At 42.8% G+C, this 21,851-nt stretch overlaps 1 protein-coding gene across 4 annotated transcripts in view; it reads right to left on the bottom strand.

Annotated features, from left to right (window-relative positions):
• Positions 1-21,851, bottom strand: part of bnc2 (basonuclin zinc finger protein 2) — a 166,050-nt gene that overhangs the window by 88,487 nt on the left and 55,712 nt on the right. The window contains exons 1-2 of one of the 4 annotated variants that reach the window (XM_025907648.1): positions 3,161-3,875; positions 1,810-2,163 (exon numbers count right to left, since the gene is read on the bottom strand). In XM_025907648.1, coding sequence (XP_025763433.1) covers positions 1,810-2,163; positions 3,161-3,163 — 357 coding nt within the window. In that variant the 5' untranslated portion in view covers positions 3,164-3,875. Of the gene's footprint in view, positions 1-1,809; positions 2,164-3,160; positions 3,876-21,851 lie in introns of those variants that run through there. The other 3 variants (XM_025907643.1, XM_025907644.1, XM_005456976.4) reach the window with 3 other exon arrangements.

Genomic DNA, 21,851 nt, shown 5'->3' with positions numbered 1-21,851 from the left:
GCGAGGAAGGATAAATAACAGCGAGTCCCACAGCTGATTATATTGAAACAACGGTGCGCATTTGTAAAAAGGATTGGGGACGCAAACGTGGGGTCCCAGCAGATGCTGAGCGCAGGGGCCCATCCACCTGCTCGTACCGGGAGAGGAGGAGAGAAGCGGATCGCTGACCCCTGCAACCCATCCACTAATTCGTGTATCAATAGTTTGCATGATCGTTACTTTAGGAAGATTTTGAGGGGGTGGGGAAGATAAAACGTGATAAGCACGAAAGGTGTGAGGATGTAAAGGGAAACACTATTGATTTACGTATCAAATAAATTTGAGGGCTTTAAAGATCAACCTGACTAAAACAAAAAAAAGGCGGGGGTTGTTTTTCTCATAAAACTATTTCGTGAAAAGCTGCTTTAACAAAATGTGTCTTTACTAAAAGTTACACCGGGATTCTTCTTTTTTTTTAAATCCCAAAACATCATTTTCACCATCACGATTCGACCTCTGGGGGTTAAACAAAACAAAAACAAAACGGACTCCAAGTGCCGTCAAGGTGACAGAATATGTTTCTCATCACTTACAGCATAGAGCCGCGGCGAAGCTGTTGCGCAAGAGCCGCTATGGCCCGAGTGCGTAACAGCGTGTGCATGGTACGGAGAGTCTGCAGGTCCCGCTATGATTAACTGCAACCTAACAACCATCCTCTATCTTTACTGTCTTCCCCTCACGCGCACGTGCGCGCGAACGGACGCACACAAGCACACACACACGTCCGCGTACAAGCACACGCGCGCACATACACTTGCTCGGAGCTGGACATTCCTATCCCTCCTCTCCGTACCTGATATTTATCCAACGAAACCACTTCATCCCTTAAAAAAATAACTGCCATGTTTCTAAGTTTTGAGACGACATTAAAAACCTAAAAAAAAAAAAAAATAAGGCTACAGGACGAAGAGGAACACCAGCGACAGCAGCAGAGGAATGTCGGGAGGAAATGTTCGACTGTCCTCAGCCGGTGCGGGCTCTCCGTTATCATCACTACTTTTCCTGGCCAGCCAGGATTCATTCACGGCTCCTTTGCTGTTCCGTAGCCGCGCGAGGGGCTTCCTGCTTCGGCCACACGAAGTCAATTAGCCGGTCCCAGAGGGGTGCCCCTTCCCGAGTCTTTATCGGCGCTGGGGTTACCAAAACACGCCTATAGCTTGCTTTTTAAAACTCCTCTCCGCTCTCACACCAATTACTGAGACATAAGCATGTGTGTAACAAGAGGTGAAGAATCATGTCGCAAGCTGTGCAAATTTTATATTAACATGTTTTTGCAAATACACAAAATGTGCTATTTTTTTTGCCCTTTTTTAAAAAAATAAAAGAAAATGACAAATGTATTGAATAAATTTTGAAAAAGTGACAGACGACAGAGAGAGAGAAAATGCATGAATTGAAATACTTTACAGCAGGTTTGTGTAAAAGAGCAACACAAAAAGCATGAAATCAATGTTCCACAAAGAAAAGAGAAAGTTACAAAAAATCTGCTGCAAAATTGACTCTTAACTTGAAATATCACAAACAAGACACCACGAAACCACTGGTTCCCCCCACCCCCACCTACCCACCCCAACATGAACTTACACATACACCTACACATGCAGACGCACACCAACACTTTCTTGGATCAGGAACCAGTAAATACTGTGAGAGTAAACACAAATCAGGAGAAGGAAAATGAACATTTGGCCTTAAAGATGGAAAAGAAAGAAGGAGGACAGGAGGAGGCAGAGATGGAGAAGATGGAGGGGTGAGGCTGAGCTGACGTACCTGCTGGGACATTCTGTAGAGGAGGTTGCTGTCAGTGCTCTGCTGCTGCCATGTCCCCATGAAGCCCGGCTGCTCAGCACTAGGCGGTCTGGTGCTGAACTGCATGGAGCTCGCGCCTGCTCCCTCAGCGCTGCTGCTAACGATGCTTACGCCACCCAGACCACTTCTGCTGCTGGTGGTGCTGCTGATACTACTACTGTGGCTACTTGAGGTGATGCTCGTGCAAATGCCAGCTGTGTCCGTGGGTCCGTTAGCCTTAGCTGGAGGTGGCCTGGGCGACTCTGGGTCTCTGCTGGGCTCTGGTGGGACCGTGTCACACTCACTGCCTCTCACATCCAACTCTGCCTCCTTGGACTTAGACAGAGAGAGGGAGAGACAGAGAGGGAGGGCGGCAGGGATGTGGGAGTGTGAAGGAGGAGAGAAGAAAAAGAAGTCAGTGAAGGTGGGTTCTTTTGGGGTTGTGTTGCCTTTTAAAAAAATCTAGCTTGGTTCCTGCTTGCTGAGGAGGATAACAGCAAGAGGCAAGATGAGGAAGTAGATGTATGTGTGCGTGTGTATGTGTGTGAGGTTTCTTGGCAGCTCCGGTGGCAGAGCAGTGAGTGTGGAGTTAATTCTCGTGAAGGGAGAGAGAAGAGGGCTTGTGGTGAATTTCCTCGGGGGCCTCGTCTTGGACAGGGGAAGATGAGCGGAGCACTGGAGGTGAAGAGGGACGAGGAAAAGGATGGAGGTGAGGAGGGAGGTTGATGAGAAGGTGAGCAAGAACGGAGTAAAACAAAAAAAAGGAGGGGGAGTATGGGAATTAAGGCGAGGGGGTGCATGTTGTTGCCTTTGGCCTGACTTTTTTTTTTCTTCTTTTTTTTCTTTTTGCTGTAATCCATCTGTCAGTCATTTTGTACTTGGACACGGAGTCAACACAAACACACACTTGGATGCAAACATACACAGTGGAACGCATGTTTACCTGCATGCACACACATGGACACACTCACGTAATATATGAAGAAGAAAAAAAAAGTAGGAAAGTAAAAGTTAAGCAACCTGAGAAGTGCTACCACCAGACTCAGCAATGAATATCCACACAGAAATAAAATCAGAAATAAATTCAAGCTTGAGAAGGCAACAAATAGTGTGCTGTAAGTAAAACAGAGATATATGTTACACTCTAGACTTAAAAAAAAAAAACATAGCAAAAAAATTTGAAATTTAAAAATACTGTTTCACTCTTTTCCCAAAAATTTGTCAAATAACCAAAAACCATTTTTTAAAGTCCAGTTTTTAAAAAAAAAAAAGTCCCATAAACGTCCATAAAAGCAAAGAGCCGAGCCAATAAAAAAGCTTGAATTTATCTTACCATCAATTCTGTGTCTGTCCCAGCAAAGTGAAGATGAGGTGTGGGAGTGAGCCACCAGCAATCCAGCTCTCCTTGCCTCCCGCTCCTCTCTCTCTCTCTCTCTCTCTCTCTCTCTCTCTCTCTCTCTCCTTTTCTCTCTCCCTTAGCCTCTCTCTCTGTGTCTCTGTGAATGTGTCCCTCTCTCAACGTCTGTTCTGCCGACTGTCCTCTCTCTTTCCCTCTCCTCTTGCCTCTCTCTCTCTCTCTGACTCCTCTGTACTCCGCCGCAGCCACGGAGGAACTGAACTGAGCGCCTGACCGTGTATGTGTGTGTGTGCGAGAGCCAGTCAGTGAGAGAGACGGTGGCTCGCTGAGTGTCTGTGTGTGCGAGACTGAGAGAGAGAGAGAGAGTGTGTGTGTCAGGCCAGTGCAGGCTCAACTGAGTCAACTCTGCCGCTCCACTGTGAGATGCTCAGTGACATCGCGCTGCACACTTCGACACACTCGCACGCAGACACACACACACACACACACACACCCTCCTCTGCTAGACGCAGGAAGGTGGGGGCAAGCTCCCTCGCAGATCGGGAGGAGGGGAGCGTTTGTCCCCCCCCCCCCTTCCTTATTACCATTTGCGCTGCGAGCGGCCAGCACGTCTCAGAGCAACTTACTTCTCCTGTGGGACCGTCCTGCCACACACGCATATGAACGCACACAGACCCACACACACGCACACAGATATACACAGTGCTAAGCAGAGGAGCTGATTTTTTGCCTTGAATGTGAAAAAAGAGCCACTTCTGTTTGCTGTTTTCAAGTTTCTTTGTTTCAGAAAAGAAAAATCAGGTTTGTATTCTGCAAAAAATCTGTTTTTTTGATCACAGCTGATCAACATTTTTCTTTTTTCTTTTTTTTAGACAATTATAAATATATCTCTCTCTCTATATATATATTTTTTAAAACAAGCAAATATGCAAGCCTTGATACATCTTTTAAAACTCTCGTGCCTTTGTTTGATTTTCACCGACTCTAATGAAAGACTAATGGAACGCAGGCAATCTGCCACCAGCATGCACACGAACACACATGCTCACAGGCACCTCCTCTCTCTCCCCTCTCCTCCTCCTCCTCCTCCGTGGAGGCTCTCAGATTTTAATTAAGAAAAAAATGAGGAAGAGGTTCCATTTTAGCCAAATTGGTCCCCACAGCAGCAAAGGTAAGGGGAATAAAATGAGGGATGGAGGAGTAAAGGGAGGCAGACACAGAGAAAAAGACACACAGGAGGATAAGACAAAAAAAAAAGAGGGAAAAGATCTATGCTTCCTTTGACACAGCATAGGACACATCTCAAACAATGAAGACACCCCCCTCCCTCCCTCCCTCCCTCCTTCCTTCTCCTTTCCTTTCCTTTCCCTTTTTTTTTTACTTTAAATCTCCCATCTTGTCTTCTCCACCCCGTCTTTTCGCCCCACTATCATTAGAGAAATGACAGACCAGGTGCCTCAGTCCGCAGCGAGAGGGAGATGTCACAGTGATCTTTTTCACTGCCGAGGAACAAAAGAGAAAGGGACACGGACAGAACTTCTCTCCTCGGCTACATTAAATGGCTTGTGATATATAAAGTCACTTCAAATTTTGTGGTAAATTGCGGCAGACAGCTTCTTGGTTGTCTGTTAAAAGCCTTTTGTACTATGTACTAATGGCGGTACACCGTTAACCTTTGCTGAGATTATCACACCGGTCATTACTGTTATGTACAGGGGATTTCTGCCAGCAGAGAGAAAAGTGTGCAGTGTGTGTCTCGCCACTTTGAAAATGTGCAATTGTGTCTTTTGTCTCAAGCTCAATTTACATCTTCGCTCCTTTCTTGCTGCCTGCCTACATCTTCATCCTCTGCTTTTTTGTCTCTTGTAATTTTTTTCCCCCTCCACCTCTAAATACCTTCCTCTGCTCCCTTCCTTTTCAATTCTTTTCTTCATTCATCTTTTTGCATGCTGGCCCGTGCCTTGTCAGTAGCCACGAGAAGCATTGTTGTAAAAGGCATAATGTGTCACCTCTTGTCCATGTACCACCAGCTCTGCTCTTAAAAACTTATTGAAAAGGTAATGCACGAGGCTTAGGCTAATTATATTAAGTGACAATTTAGCCGCCAAGGTTCCTTTTTGCTTTCCAGTGTTTTTTTCTCTTCCTCTCTGCTTCTGCTCCCTCCACCCCTCCACCCCTTTCTCCTGTAAATGTGCTAGTCTGTGGGTTTTTCGAGTGGCACTCAGTGTTTCAAGTCAAGCTGGTGGCTCAGCTTCTGACCTGGCTGGTTAATGGCTGTTATTTGTGAGAGGGAGGAGTGGACTCTGCAGATATTGCTCACTCTTCCTCCACATTTCTTTCCCCTCTTTTTACCCCCCACCCTACCCCTTCCACCTTGCTTCTGCCGATAGTAAATGGTCGTGATGACAGCGGAAACAAAAAAAAAAACAGAGAGAGAGACAGAAGTAAAAATACAGAGATGAAGAAATTTTGAAGGGGGGGCTGGAAAGAGGAGGCAAGAGGAAATAGAAAGATGAAAAATCTGTGAAAGCAGGAAAAGGGTGGGAAAAAAGGGGATACTGGAGATCCTCAAGCTCCTTTATTAAAACTATTATTGTGCAGGACTTGAGAATTCCCCCCGGGGCAGGGGTCCATGTCGAAGCCCATATAATTAACTAGAGGCTCAGCTACGGATCAATTACCAGACAAGCAAGTGATAGCTGAATCAATGGAAGATCATCAGGCTCGTTATCAGTGTTGCAACTCATTAGAGGAAAAGTGAGGTAGAGAAAGAGGCAGAGTAAAAAAAGGGGGTGGGGGGCAAAAAGGGAGAAGGGGGTGGCTGGGTGAGGCAGGAGGAGAGGGCAAAATTGGTGGCAGTGTGTTATCCCAGAAGCTGATGGGTGTGTGTGTGTGTGTGTGCTGTACTGGTGTGTGATGGGCTGCTTTTCCTCATTAGCTGCCACTGACTGGTGACAGGGGGGAGTCCTGTACCATGAGCAAAGCCTGCTCTGTAGCAACAGTCACTGAGGCTTGCACGGATCAATACTGGCGTGCACATGAGGCTAAAGCTCTGCCACAGCATTCTTACTCCCCAGGTACTCACAACCTCAGTCTCGGGTACAATTTTGCAATCTGAGCAGTCAGAAGGGAGGTGTCAACAATGAAGAGTCGCAGAACAAAGGAGCAACAACTATAACCAGAAATTCTAAGCAACTCCAGAGTTGATAACCTCTTTTAACAGCAAAGTGACATCTACGTATAAAGACGTTAGTTTGAACTCTTCTAGAGGTGTGCTCAAAAGTGATTTTTAAAAAAAATATGCAATCAATTTTTTAAAGTAGGGCAAAAATGAAAGTTAAAAAAAAGTACTATTTGCATTCACCTAAGTAGACAACCTTGATGTTTAAGTTGAAGTATAATGAAATGCGCTATATAAATAAAAATGCCATTGCTATCTGAACTTTGAGGATTCAGTCATTTGTGATGATGCCACATTTGCATATAGCTTTGCATGCATTGCTTGATTTATGTTCTAATCCTGATTTTCCTCTTTCATTTGATGTTTAGAAATTGGTGCTCTTTAGAGATAAATGACTGAATCCTCAAAGTTCAAATGGCAATCGGGAAACAATATAAATCTGTGATCTAAACATCCCATATTTATCAATATTATATTACATCACCTCATTAATTCTTTTACTGTTCACTTATTTTTGGCTTCTATTCTATTATTTCCGTTCTGATTATATTTCAACCTTTATTAAAGAAAAACATATAGAGCATGTCGGGTAAAAGAGTCTAATAAGAGTGCAGAAAGTGAGATTTAAAACATTCTTGGACTCTTTGTACTTTAACTATGGTACCATCCATCACTAAGTCCACACTATTATGCCCATCAAACCTCTTAGCACTGCCTGTTTGTTTCCCAAGCACTGACATCTAATGGGTCAAATAGCCCAGAAATTGGGTGCGACAGCACTGAGTTGTTAGACCAGTCTCAAGAGAACCAATTCCCCTTTCTATGCTCTTGAGAGGCAAAGTACCTAGCTTTTTATTTTCTGTGCAAAGTGAGAAAACCTGTTGAAGCAAACAACAAAGAGTACAAAACAAATACAGGGAGTCATCAAAGAGTCATAATTACGATGCTTTGCTGCTGTATTATTTTTCAGTTTTGTGTTGCTTTTTTTTCTTTTCATGATGGAAAATCACAACAACAAAGTCCAGCTCACACGAAAACGAGGACAGAAAGGGACAACAAGTGGAAGGTGGAACGACATAATTTGTGCAGCGGCGGCGATCATGTGCTGCAGAAACAAATGATCTCCACCAGCAGAAGGAGCTTGATGAGCGTCTCTTTGCCGAGCAGGATGCTGGCTGGTGAAACACTGATTCTTTTCAGGTTGTCACATGAAAGTCACATCTAGAGTTCATCCTATCAGCTGTTCAGTCATTCCCAACTTTTCTTTTTTCTCTCCTCGTATAAAGCTTTCCTATCATCTTACATTCTTGTTCAAATAATTAAAGGTAAACAAAGCTAAACAATAATATTCACGGCGAAAGAGTCGTGGAAAGAGACCAAAAAAAAAGGTCAAAAAACCAAAACGTGAGTGTAGCTTTTCAGCAGCACACTAAAGACGTAAGCAGGAACACATGGCTAAGGGCTGGTACTGTCAGTGACCTGATTTATGATCACAGTGTGTGTGCATGTGACAACGAGCGGCGTGTCGATTAGATGGCACAGGGATAGAACTGTCACTGTTCTGCTACCACTACAGGGCCACAAGACATCATATGACACCAACAGGAACAGCCCTGCACTTGTGATAGCGTTAGAGACAGACGGAGAGAAAGACGTAGAGAAAGGCAGACGAGGGCACCAAAAGGTCTGAGAGAGAATAAAGAGAGCCACATGATTGCCCGTGTCACTGATCACTGCAATCTGGGCTCCACTTATAAGTGCACCTTTGTGAACGAAACAGTAGAACAAGATGAGTTTCTCTAACGAGTCTTCTGAGTTATTTACAATTTTCAGCTGTATTTGCGGTAATATAGAAAGGCAGAAGGTTAATTGCTAAGAACATCATTTGCTAATGCCTGTTTAGCAATTTGTGATCTAATGACATGTTATGCATAACAGCGCTCCACATTCTAGTTCAGTTTTTCCTTCGAAGGGAAGACTCCACTATCCAGGTCGGGAGGCAAAACTACAATTTTATCAGCATCAACGTGGATGCTCACACACACACACCCACACACACACACACACACACACATATACATATACAGTGCTCATTCACGTGTTCACCTCGATCCCAGCGGGCACCAGACCACTGTACTTCTCGCCAAATTTCTGAACAACTTTCACATGACGACACATAAACACACACACACACACACATGCAGAAATTCACTTAAGCTCTCAATTCACCTCAATTCAAACATGCGTGGTGTTTATACTCTTTATATTAGTGGGTCTGCAACTAGTCACTGCTTTTATTATCAGTTAATCTGACTGTTGCTTTCCTGATTAGTGATATGATACAGCTTTCGTTGTGCAACAAATAGACAAAAGTGGAGCCCTGCAGCGTGCGCAGTGTTGATTTAATAATTTGGCAACAATTAACAAATTTAAAATATTGAGAAAATAAGAAAAAAAACAATGATAAAATTAAATATTTTTTAGAGCCAACAGTCTGAAAACCCAGTGATATTTACCGAGATACTTAAGAAACTAGCAAACTAGCTAATCGCAGTAAACAGACTGATGGATTTCCAGCATCTTCTTTTTCAAAACCTCTTTAAACTCTGTGTAAAGATGCATTTCAAAACACAATATACAAGCTAGAAATTAAGGGTTTAAAAATGCTGTAAAAACTGAAACATTTTAGCAATTTTCTCTTGCTCAGTATCAATTAATTCTAGAGCCTGCAGTTTGCTAGCTAGCAAATAACTCACAGGATGACATCAAAAAAAGAGAGAGATGGGACTATCTGCAGCATCAGACATTCACCAGCTGTTAATGGAAAAGGCTATATAACAACTTTAGTGGGAGAAAAAAAATTACTTAACTCTTTAAGTTGTATTATGATTCACAGTTGTCATTGTTATGGATTGTAGGATTTATAACAGCTAATTAGAGTCACTAAAGTGGCCCTATCAATGGTTTCTGGTGCTGGTGCCATCTTCTCTGACGAATACTGCTTGTTTGAATGTTTCTATAAGGAACAAGATTTAAACTTAAATTCAACAAAATTCAGCATGACTCCAAATGCACAAATCTCTGGTTTGTCCAGTGGGGTTAAGGAGGCAGGAATTAAGAGGTTGCATTGTTCTGCGACTCGGGAAGGGAGTGAAAATATCAAAGCTGCAGCAGAAAATACTCCACAGTCATCCACACTCACACTTGGATAATTCTCTTCTAATCATCAGTAGCTCTTCTCCTCCTCCACCCTCATTTACTTCTCTTATGTTTCCCTCCTTTACAACTCTCTCCTCACCTCATCAGACAGGCCTCCGCCTCACCCCTCCGCCGCCTCCATCCCTTCAGTCCTGTCCTCTCTCACTGACCCGTGCTCCCCCCAGTCACAGGGCGTTGTGTCTCTACCTGCCAGGCTCCCTGACAGCCCCACGTCCCCCTCACCCCTGAGAGGAGACCGCCTGCCCATCCGGAACGCTGCCGTGGCAACCCTGCCAGCACCCCCGTTGTACCCCCCGCCACCCCCACCTCACCGTCCAACCCAATATCCACCGAACCCAGTGGTGAGAGTTTGACAAAGTCCTTCTCGACAGTGTCTTCCTTCTCTGAACGTCCTCCACACTTTTCCCCACCTCTCATTATTCTGTTTTTACCCTTCCTCTCAGTCTCATAACCCTCAGATTTTCTTCCTTCCTGACCTCACTAATGTGTCTTTACCCGTTTTAACTTTCTGCTCCCTTTTACACTCACTGATTACCTTCTCTCTCTTTTTTTCTAAAGGCTAAAAAGATTTCAGTAGTTGTTACACTGCGACCCTTAAAAGCATTTGTTGTGAACATAGTAAATATTGACACCCAACAAGTGTAATTAAATCTCCACTGAGACCTAATTTTGCTTCCATTTTTCATCATTTTGCATTACATTAAAAGACTGCACAATAAGGGCATTTAAAAGTGGTTCCATCAGACTAATTACGGGGCAGTTCTTTCTTGCTATATATGCACTGACCACAGGCTGAATGTCAACCAACAAAAGGTAACTTCTGTGAACTATAGGTCAGGCAAGCCACCAAAGAATTTAGACAACCGTTCATGCAATAAAAGGAAAAAAATGGAGGCTTGTTTTGAACATACAAGATGTGATTAAAAAAAAAGTTCCACAGCATATATTTAAATTTGGCCCCTTCAACATTGTCTCCTTTGGCACTTTTGGACCTACCAAAGTGTTGGAAACAGCACTCCTATCTGTATTTCATTAATTACATTTAAAGCCCTACATGGCCAGGCTTCTGCCTATAAAGGTCTTTCACATGATGTCATGATCACTTGAGAATTGTCTCCCATATTGGATGTGAAATAACCACAAGCTGCTAGAGAAATATGTGTATTTTCCAACTGGTTGGTGAGCGGCTGCTGGAGGTTTCTTATTGTCAGCAGGTGAAAACAGTTGTAAAGAAGGTGCCGTACCAAAAACCTCCTTCTACTTGCTTTTGTTGCCACGCGCACCTGTAGTTTGTTTTTATGTTGGATAGTGATGGTCTTACAACTGAACAATACACCGTTTGAAATAGATCATTTTAAAATTAATTATATAAAAAAAGCTGTGGTTATTTATTAGTATCTCCTGTCTGGGTATGACTGTGTCTGCAAATGTGTTTTGAGGAAAGTCATCAGTTCACAGCTGTGCATCTGCTCAGTGGTGAAGTAATGGGAATCACGCATTATACCAGTTAGCCTTTGTGAGTAAAAGGGAAGTCCACGGCTGCTTTTGATGTGAAAAAGAAAAAGAAAAAAAATCGATGACCTCACAAAAGCTGAGACATGGTCCAACAAGCCTGTGTACCATCTGAAAACTCCCCAGAAACAAATGCAAATCCAGAAAGGAGGTGGGAACAAAAAACATGTGGGTTGCATTAGCCAGGGGAGTCTTTATTTATGGCACACACATGACAAGGAACATAACCGCTAACACCGCGACAAACACACAAACACTTGTGACGCTCCTCGCCAAAAAAAACACCCAAATAAATGTCACACAAATCATTGTGTGGTAGTAAAAACCATTCGGCAAACAAGCAAGAAAGTTTTAGGTTTACTTCAGAGAATTTCTGCTGAGGAAAAAGAAAAACAAAAAAAAAGTTTCGGTTAAATTCTTCTTCTGTCTCTAACTCTGGTCTTTCTCATTCATCTTTTTTTAGCCGCGCGTCTAAAGAAGAGAAAAGTAGGAAGTGTAGTTTCAGAAGCAATATATTTTTTATTTTTCAAGTTCTGTAGGATGTGTGCTCCAACCAAACGATCAGCGCATTAAAAAGTCATTTTAGTTTCTCTTCCTGTGAGCCCCGTGGAGAGGTTCTAAGTGTAATGCCCGTTGCTGCCCTCCCCTCCTCCAAACCCCTTGTAATTGAATACTATCCCACAGCCTGGGCAAAAATCAGCTTAGCGAATGCATAAAGAGGAAAAAAAAATAATAAAAAAAATGATTATTATTCCACCATCAGGTTTCAATTACACAGAAGAGGAGGGTTAAGTGAACATGAAGTCATATTAAAGTATATAGAAGGCCACTGGCTTTGGGGTGCTTTGTTGAAAGCTCTCATGTATTAACACACATTCTTGCACGTGGCCAAGTTACATTATTTGATTATTACAACCATAGCCACAGGTTTGGCATGCAAGCTTTGAATTCCTGCTCTCGCTTAGAACCACTTCCACCGAGAACAAGAACCTATTAGTCTGAAAACATTGATGAGAGAGAAAAAATATGTCATGTCTACATCTGGCATACACAGAGGCCAGAAACCTGACTGCGTGTGTGTTTGTGTGTGTGTGTGTGCAGTGTTATGCATGAGCATGTGTTCCATCTTGCATGTCTGTGTTTCATTGCTTTAAAACATTAGACACGCAGGACCAATTTAAGGTCAGAATGGGAGCGAGGCCGTATTCACACTTAAGTTGAGATTCGGAGCGTCTGTTGTTCTTTACTCTGTCTTCCATTTCTACAGAAATCAGCTTGGGCTACTTTTCTTTTTTTATTCTTTCCTCCCATCATTTGGGTTCACAGCTCTGCTGTCTGGCCCTCTTTCTCATGCAGTCAGTCTTTCTCACTTTGTCCTCACACACCACCACACCAGATTCTGTCACCTGTCTCTGCTGGTTCAATCACTCCCAGAGAGGCAGAGGAATGGCCTCCACATTCCCAGAGGCAAGACATAAAGGGCTGTGAATGGATTGGTGGATGGCGAGGGGGACGAAACCAGCAGCTAAATTATTAAGTGACACTTCGCTTCGAGACACACAAACACACTCATAAGGCGGGAGGGTAAACGCATTAGAACGGTTAGCCCCCTGAATGCACCCGACAACTCGAGTACATGCTAACTCGCGTCAAAATCATCAAACCAGGCCCGGGGCTCTTAAAACGTCGTGGAGCCTAGGAGGCTTTCTGAGAGTGAGTGGCCCTGTCATCGCAGCCATCGCTGCCAATAAATAAGTAAATATGGGAGTGGAGCGGCTAAGCAGCATCGCCACAGAGTTGACAGCACCCATCCACTGCGAGTTTGCGCTCCCCGTGTGAACATCAGCAAATAGGTATTCGCACCTGTGTTTATGTGTGTCTCTGTGGGTCTGTGTTCTCTTCCAACATCTGACAAGCTCCAGGGGGGGAAGGGAGGGCCACGGTCTTGGTCATCTCCCCAGCTAGAATGTGCCAAAGCGGGACTTCATTCACTTAAGTTCCACCTGGCCTTGATTTCCTGCGAACAAGGCTTGAGCACACCGGGAGAGCACAGGTCTAATTTGGTACATAAGGAGGCAGGATGATGGGCCATTTGGCCACCATGGAACCAGACTCCCATGTTAGCAGGGAGCACAACACAACTCCCCAAGTCTTAGCTTGAAGAGCTGCAACAAAATTACACAAGCACTTGTATCACTGCTATTAAGTCATCTCCCCAAGTGTCTTTTCATACGTAAAATACGCAAAAAATAAGACGTAAAATGACAAAAAAATGGCACCAAGGGTCCATTTGCGCTGATTACAAAATCCCCAGACAAACACACAGAAACATAACAAAACCTTTAAATAATGTCTAAGTCAGCTAATTTTCTGCGTCCAACAAAGCCAGCCTTTTCTCATTTCTACGTTTGTGTCAAAGAGGCACGGACAAAGTGTCCTTTGGCATCAGTGCATATAATTATCTCTCACTCCCAACTCATAACATACGCACACTTGTAAAGAATCAATTGGTGGCACGTTTAAAAGCACCAGATCGCCCTAAGCCTGCACTTTTTGTGTCTAAACCTCACCGGTGAGGGGAAACTAAAGAAAATCAGCCAACTGACAAACTCTCGACCTCTCATGTGGGAATATTTGATTAACAGGGATGAAAACGCTTTGACCAGGCGTAATGGAGGTGAATATAATTTTATTCATGCTGCTAAAAGCAAAAATCACTGCCAGATGTTTTCATTTAAAATCATCAGAATAAAGGAATCCTAATAAAAAACTATTATTTTTTCTGAGGAAAAAAAGAGAGCATTGCTCCTGGAAAGATGAACTGCCACTGGATATTTTAAAAATGATTTAAGATTACCCATGGATTCAAATCCGTATGCCTGGCACACTTAAACTCTTTGCATTATAACTCCAATATAAGTAGAAAATTTTATTTGTATTTCAAATTTCAACAGATTTTAGCCGTACCCACAGAATAACGCCGCTTCAAGCCCATGTCACGCTTGTTTTCCCATCATTATGACCACTAGTGGACACTGAAGACAATCTGGTGTAGTTAGCCTAACAATAAATGCAATGGCATGGTGATACTTAAGCAACTGTAAACAGTGTTTGTGGGCTCGTAAATGTACTCACAGTTTGGATGTATCTGTATCGCTGTGTGTACACATACGTGTGCCCGTGTATGTGTTTATCTGTGGGTACGCTCATTGTAAAGCCTGCTAATTGCAGTTGAGACTCCTTTAATTAACACAAAGAGAGGTCTCTGGGGTATGTATGGGCACTGTGAGTGTGTCACGAGTTTATATCTAGCTAACCTGTGGGACACAACAGCCTAATCAGAGCCTTTTAAGTTCTGCCATGCTTACACTGGAGGATTAACTGAAGACACACTTTAGTCGTGGAAAATGAGACAACCGAGGATCGTGCTGGTCTGGCCGACAAAACAAGCAAAGGGGGAAAAAAATAAAATAAAAACCCACATGCGCCTGGAAACACGGAACACTTTGAACCGAGTACACAACGATGCTGACAATATGAGGTGTGTATTTTAAGGTTGTAATGACTTTATTTAGCTTGAGTCTTGCTCAACTGTAAACAAAATGGTTGCCCGGCTGTTGTTGTTTGCAGATTAATGGTTTGTGTATGGCAAAGGGGCGCCACAGGAGACATGACACAGGATATGCCTCAATCTTTCTCTCTTCCCTTTGTCCACCCACCTCCATTTTCATTTGCTCGCTCGCTTCTCTTTCCTTTTTAAAAATAACTTGCGCTCTTTTTTATTATTCCTGCCAATTTGGACAGGAGCCGTGGTCAAAGACAGATTACACTAAGTCGCGTATCAAACCTAATCAATCTTCAGCCCCTGGAAGGCATCACTCTCCCAATGAATAATTACAGCAATCCAGTTATGAGCTGCCAGTGCCAAAATGTTGCCACCACCATCTTTTAGGATGCTGGAACCCCTGGCTGATTAACCAATGAACTTTGAGGGTACACGTTCATGAGCGTGTGTGTCTGTGTGTGCGGTCCCTGTAAAGACAAAGTCAGAGGCAACAAAAGATGAATGCCTCAGTCATCACAAGCGCTACTGTTTTTCTTTTTCCTTTGAGAGTTAATAAAGTCATTTGAACTACATTAAATCCGAGTGGCACCTGGGGTATGCGGAAGTGAGAGAGCTGATATGTGGGAAAGAATGAGAGTGATCATGTGTGTGTCGATCCAGGATTTAGGTTGGCAGGGTTGCTCTAGTCAAACTAGAGGCCAAACTCAATTTGGCTTCCATACATCCTTAGTATAGCTTGCAGTAGAGGAAATGTGCTACACCACCCTCTGCTGCTCACACACACACACAGAGACACACACACAACCGCACACACACATGCAACGAGATGAAGATGATTAAAAGGAGAGAAAGGTGATGTTTTGTGAGGAGGGGAAAAAGAGATAAAAGAAGGCAGAGAATGAGAATGTTTGTGTGCATGCATGGAGGGGGGGGGTGATGAATGAACGAATCATTGTGTTGGTGGGTGCGCTGCAATCAGCAGGGAGAAGACACTCCAGTCACACACTGTCAGTTATCCAGCCACTGATATGTGATGTATAAAAGGGCGTGTGCACCATACAACATGACGATCTTTCATCAAGAGGCATGTTGAGTAGAAAATATTGAGAGATAATTGACAAGAAACTCCTTTTCTTCCACGTGAGAGAGGGGAGCCACTGCGTTGTACATGAGAGGAAGTCAGCGGAGACGATAGGGAGGGAGAAAAAAAGGGGGGAGAAGAGAGAGCGTGTAACTGCAGAGCAGCTGTATTGAGCGGAGGAGGGTGTCATTTAGAAAGTGGCTGGCTCAGCAATGGCCATTAGTAGCACTGTGACACAGTGGAGTGTCAAGCAAACAGACAGGAGGAAGAACCTGCACTGATGTGGGCAGACAGGCAGATTGAGGAGAGCGGATAACGAATGGTTATGTTATAATGATGTTTATCAGTAAATCTTTACTTACTTAATCTAAAGACAGTTATTAAAGTGGGAAAATACGACACACTAATAATTTATTTGAAAATGTTGCCCATTTTTTTGTAACTTCATTGTTTTTGTCTTGGAGAGTTTTTTTTCTGACATTTATATTTAAAAATCTAATTTTGCTTTTATAAAGGTTTATTCAACATTCTCGATTCATTTTATTAGAATCGCTTTATTTATTTATTTTTTCCGTTTTTATGTATCATATATGAGAAAACACCATCAACAGGCAGAAAAACTTTTTTGCTATAATTTTAAATACCAGAGTATATGAACCAATATGACTGTAAAATAAACCTTCAGAATATAGACATAAATAACTTTAAAATGTTTGGTACTTGTAGGTGATCCTGGGCACTTGTGGTTTAGTGTATTTGTAAAGAACTAAATTTGATGAAGCAACAAGTCATAAAACACCATAAATCACATTTGCAGGTAACAATTTTAAGACTTAAACAGGTGATTACTTACAATAACATGTTTGGTTTTAATTTAACATTTACTCTGCGAATAAGCAATTTACTGATTATTACACTTATTTGCATAAATATTTCATATACAAATGTGCATTGTGAACATTTTCTCTCCAGCATGAAATATGACATGTTATTGACTCAGAATAGCCTGGCACACATAAGTCAAAAACTTAGGGTTGCATGGAGTGTTTTTAATAAAAGTGCCACAGAGCCAGAGACATCATCTTTGTTATTTCATTCATTTTTTTCTTCCTCCTCAAAATCTGGCACCTCCACCAATGCAAATCCACTGACAGTTCAGTAGTATTTTACCACATATGCAGCACTACTCCACAAGATCTTTGTATAATCACTGGAGTTCCTTTTTTAAATGAGACGGTGTTATAGATCTCTCCAAACTGTATCAGCACTAAAATGCATTATTGAAAAACTGTAAGGAGGATACTGATATTTACATGATTTTAGGTAATCTGATATTTTAAGCCAGGGAAGCCTCTTATAACACTGAAGTGAAACACTAGATACTTAATACAGGAATAATACAGCCATTCTGCAAACCACAAACTACCCAGCGCCACGCCGCAAATAACTATGATTTTGAGCAAGAAGGAGTGGAAGAGTGTAAAGAAACAAAGAGAGAGAGAGGGGGGGGACATAACTAAAAATTACTTAGCCCATGAAATTCCTTAGACAGCAGAACTAGCAGTGAAGGCTAAACACTCCAGAGTCTGGGTGTTGGCAGACACAAAACACCGCCACAGGATGTGAGAGAGCTATTGCAACCAATCAAAACTCTTAGTTCAACTTCAAGGACCAAACATATCATATCAAAGTAAAGGAGAAAATGCCGGTGATCTGATAAGATAAGACGTGTTCTCTGAGCTTCCCGTGATTATTAATTGCATCTACAATGGCATCGCTGATTCGTGACTCCTGACCTCTTTTCTCCTTTGTTTTAATTTTCGTCGAAACAATGCCGTTTAATAACTTGTGGTTAAAAAAACTACAATCGAGCCTTATTTATTTGCCTGGAAGACAATCTGAGCTTCCACTTCACTTTCCCACCAGTCCGTCCAGCTGCCCACTGCCAGAAAGCATTTTGCTGGGGACAGTGTGGTCCTATTGGAGCGACAGGAATTCACAAACAGAGGGGGCAAACCAAGGTTACTGAAACGAAGGGCCCAGGCACGCTCCCAAACGAGGCAGGCGGCGGTGCAGCCAGCGCAATCTGGGGTCCTTCTGCTGACTAGCCACACTAGGACTCATGGGAAGGGAATGTAAGGCTCCTTTGCAGGCCAAGTTTGAAGGAGTGTGGAGTGAGAGACTAACTGTTTGAAGAGGACGGAGTTAGCATATGAGAATGTTGCGTGTGTGCGTGTGTGCGTGTGTGCGTATGTGTGTGTGAGTGTACAAAAACCTTGACAAGTAAACTCTGGCTGCCATCACTCGTCACTTCTTTGTGTTGGAAAAGACCGCCTTGCCACACCCGTGCTATTCCCGTGCAGGCCAAGTCTTCTCCCATTCCAATGAAGAGACATTAAGGGAAGAGTAATCACTTTGGACGTGAGCTGCCAATTTAGTCTGAACTTATTTATCTCATTTAGAGTCAGTTTGGAGGGATATACACATGGCAAATTCCGACTTCTCAGTTCCCACAGACGTAGGAATTGAGACTGCTGGCAGGCCTGACAATATTCCTTCATTGAGCTTTGCATTACTGTAACAAGAGAGGGGGTGACAACGATTTGCCAAACCCTGACAACTGCAATCCTGTCACTGCCTGCTGCCAGTTTATCTGTGGGTTGTCTTTTTTCAGTGGATGCTTCACCACTAATTCGATTTCTTCTGGTTTTCAAGCATTAAATTCTGAATTAGGATCTTCTGAAAAACCAGATTACCTATGCAAAAAGTCATATGTGCACACGCTCTCACACTCAAACAGGTAGACAACAGTGGCTCACTAGACACAGAGACCTCCCAAAAAACTTACATCCTACGTGGCTCTGGCTGTGCATACTAACTAGCAACTGGCTTTACTGTGAGCATGCACGCATGTAAGCGCACACATGCACACATTAGGTTTACTCTAATTAGTGCTGGTATTTTCAGGCCTTGTTTGCACAAATTGGTAATGTGTGATTTGAATTGAAATATGGTTGCAGGGAGAGCGGTGGGGAGGAATTGTTCCCAATAAATAAATAAATAAATAAATAAAAGAAATAGAAAGGGGTTTCACCTTGCCCTTTTGTTGGGACTCATATGAAAGTAATTTAATCCAGTGAGGGAAAAGAGGAAAGAGAAAGAGGTACAGAAAGAGAGAAGTAGCAAAAAAAAGACAGGGAAGGAGAGACAGAAAGAAAAAAGGGGGAGGGAGATACATTCCGTTTGGGCCATAGTGAGAGGCACTGTGGGTGTCTGAGGGCCCTCACTGCCAGTAATTGCTTCCATATAGGACTCTTCCATGGTCACACACACACATATACACACATCTACATGCACACGCGCAGTTAGCAATGTAAAAGCAGATGTGGGACATCTACCAGTATGAAAAAAAGAAAAAACATCATTTACAACAGATAAATACATGTACTAAAAGTGTCAATTTATTTAACCATTGAACTCAGTTTTCATGGAGCTCATCATTAAGCATAATACGGTGGATAACAGCTCTTGATTAAGAGGATGAAGAACATTAGCAGGTTACCTGCTTGTCCCTGAAACAAGGAGCATCTGAGCAGAGTATTCTGCTAATCCAGCTCAAAGGACAGGCAACCGTGCTTGAGTTGTACTATAAGTAGGTTTAAGAGACAGAGGTAAAAAGGAAATAGGGTGGAACAGTGGTGTGGTGGTCAGCATAGCTGACTTATACTAAAGAGGGTCCTGGGTTTGAATCCACCAGTTGGCTGGGGCCTTTCTGTCTGGGTACTCTGGCAGACAAAGACATACACATTATACTGGGGACTGTAAATTGGCCATGTGATTCAGCTCATAACCTACATAGATAAACCTAGTTTCACAAAACTATGCAGAGAGAGGTGTTACGGGAAACTGCAGGTCACAATGAACTGGCGAAACACGCAAACACCAAATTTTGTTTGAAAGGAGCATGCAACACTGATAAATAACTGATGATCTTTCTCAAACTGACATTATTTCCAGTTTTCCAGGTCTCACCTGTGCATGAATATCCTCTGCTAACACAGCTCCCCCGACACATTTAGGGACCTCAGGCAAGATCAGGCTTTAATGCTGCACAAATTGACCTACACCTGTGATCACAGAAAGACTTCTACAAACAGCAGTAAGCAACACTACTGTTAATGTTTTCACAAGTTTCTCTGTGTGTGTCTGAGGCTAAAGTTTGGAGAAGAAAAAGCTCAAACTTTGGGAAGAGAAAGCCTGTTTAACAAATATGATTTGAGATTTGTTTAGGTAGCCTGCAGTGTAGGCTTGTGATCAAGCGTTGGTTACATGGATCACTCATTAGGGCAGGAAGTGTTTATTCCATTATGTTGTCAAGAGTTCAGCTAATTATATTGTAACTAAAAGACTTTTAAGTTTCCGTTGATAATGTTGTTACTGTAACCACGGTTCAAACGTCTTTTCAAGCACCCTGCTGGCGTCCATGTGTGATGTTAATATGAAACATTCCATAGTCAGTTATTAATATGAGAGCAACACCATTAAGCAAATCATTAGCATTAATGAAATGTGGACCTCGTAATGAGTGACTTCCAAACTGTTTAGATGACTTATTTTAAACAGGCTTGTGCATTTCAAGGTACTTGAAGTGCTTTGTAAGAAATTGTAAGTAATTTATGTCCATAAATATTAAAGAGATTTTCTGGGATTTTATTTAAATTCACTTTTCATTTCCATTCATCTGTTTTCTTCTGCTTATCCAGTTTGGGGTGGTGAGGTGAGAGGAGGAGGGCAGAGTGGATGGGTCACCCATCCAACCAGGGCCAACATATAGAGACAGACAAGCGTTCACACTTGCATTCACACCTACGGCCAAATTAGAATCACCAGTTAACCCAACATGCATGTCTTCTGACAGTGGGAGGAAGCCGGAGTAGCCGGGGGTAACCCAGACATGAGGAGAGCATGCAAGCTCCAAATAGGGGTGCGTCAGCCCTGCAGGTGGATTTGACACCAGGATCTTTTTCTGTGAGTTAACAATATTACCCACCCCACAACCGTTAATTTTTATACGGTTTACTGAGATAAAATAACACAGTAGCTCAGTCCTACATTTTCTTCTTGTGTGTCCTCTTGCATCACATGAATGGCAAAGGCCCTGGTTTGATGTATGTCCGGGCCTTTCACCATGCACTGAGTATTATTTAAACTCTTTCTTAGTGGCAAATACATACTCCCGGACACGCACACTCATGATTAATAGGAGCATGTCTGAAAGGGGAAACAATAGTCATCCTCTGCTCTGCTGCCAAAAGACAACATACAACATTAGGCATATAACTACATGTGGTTGTGGCTGCATTAGACTGCCATGCACTACATAACATAAATCAACTTTCATCATTTAAACACAAACAAAGAACAGCGCAAGCCAGGCAGGAAGGAAAACTGAGGAAACAGGGGGTGGGGGTGGGGTAATAATTGATTTGTATGGTTTAGATGGAAGGAGCAGGTTGGAAGGGAGGGAAATATTTTGAATCTGAGTAGTTTAAAGAGGAAATCAGCTCTGCCATTTAAACAGGTTACAACCACTTTACCAGGTGTAAAAGTCCCTAGCCGCCGGGAGAATTTAACCCGCACAGAAAAGGAGTCAACTACATAAAAATGAATCTTAACTTTACTGGGTTCTGCTGGAGTTTAAATAGCAGATGGACCACGTCTGAGTGTATGAGTCTTTGAGGTTCAAAGCGTTAATGTGACTAAGACCACTTGAGAACGTTAACATGGCAAGTTGAACAGATGTGTTCAGCCACTAAACTGAATGTCAGACACAGAGTGTGCCCACACAAGTGCACGCACACACACGTTCGCCCATACATCCATTGGCCCCACCTGAGCAGTAACTTTCAATGATCATGAGCCTGTACGACCAAATTGGCTGAGCTCACAAATCAAAGGCACGTGGGGTTACTTGAAGATTTCCAGTCAAGTGGAATGTGTGTATGCAGTGCAGGTGTGTGTGTGTGTGTAAATTGCAAAAACAGCAGACAGAAGGACTTGACTGCCCTCTCCTGACTTGATCAGATCTTTTGGGATACGCCGATGTGAC

Source organism: Oreochromis niloticus, linkage group LG6 (assembly GCF_001858045.2).
Source record: "Oreochromis niloticus isolate F11D_XX linkage group LG6, O_niloticus_UMD_NMBU, whole genome shotgun sequence".
Lineage (NCBI taxonomy): Eukaryota > Metazoa > Chordata > Actinopteri > Cichliformes > Cichlidae > Oreochromis > Oreochromis niloticus.
Note: the sequence above shows the minus strand (reverse complement) of the source record. Positions and strands in the feature narration are given on the sequence as shown.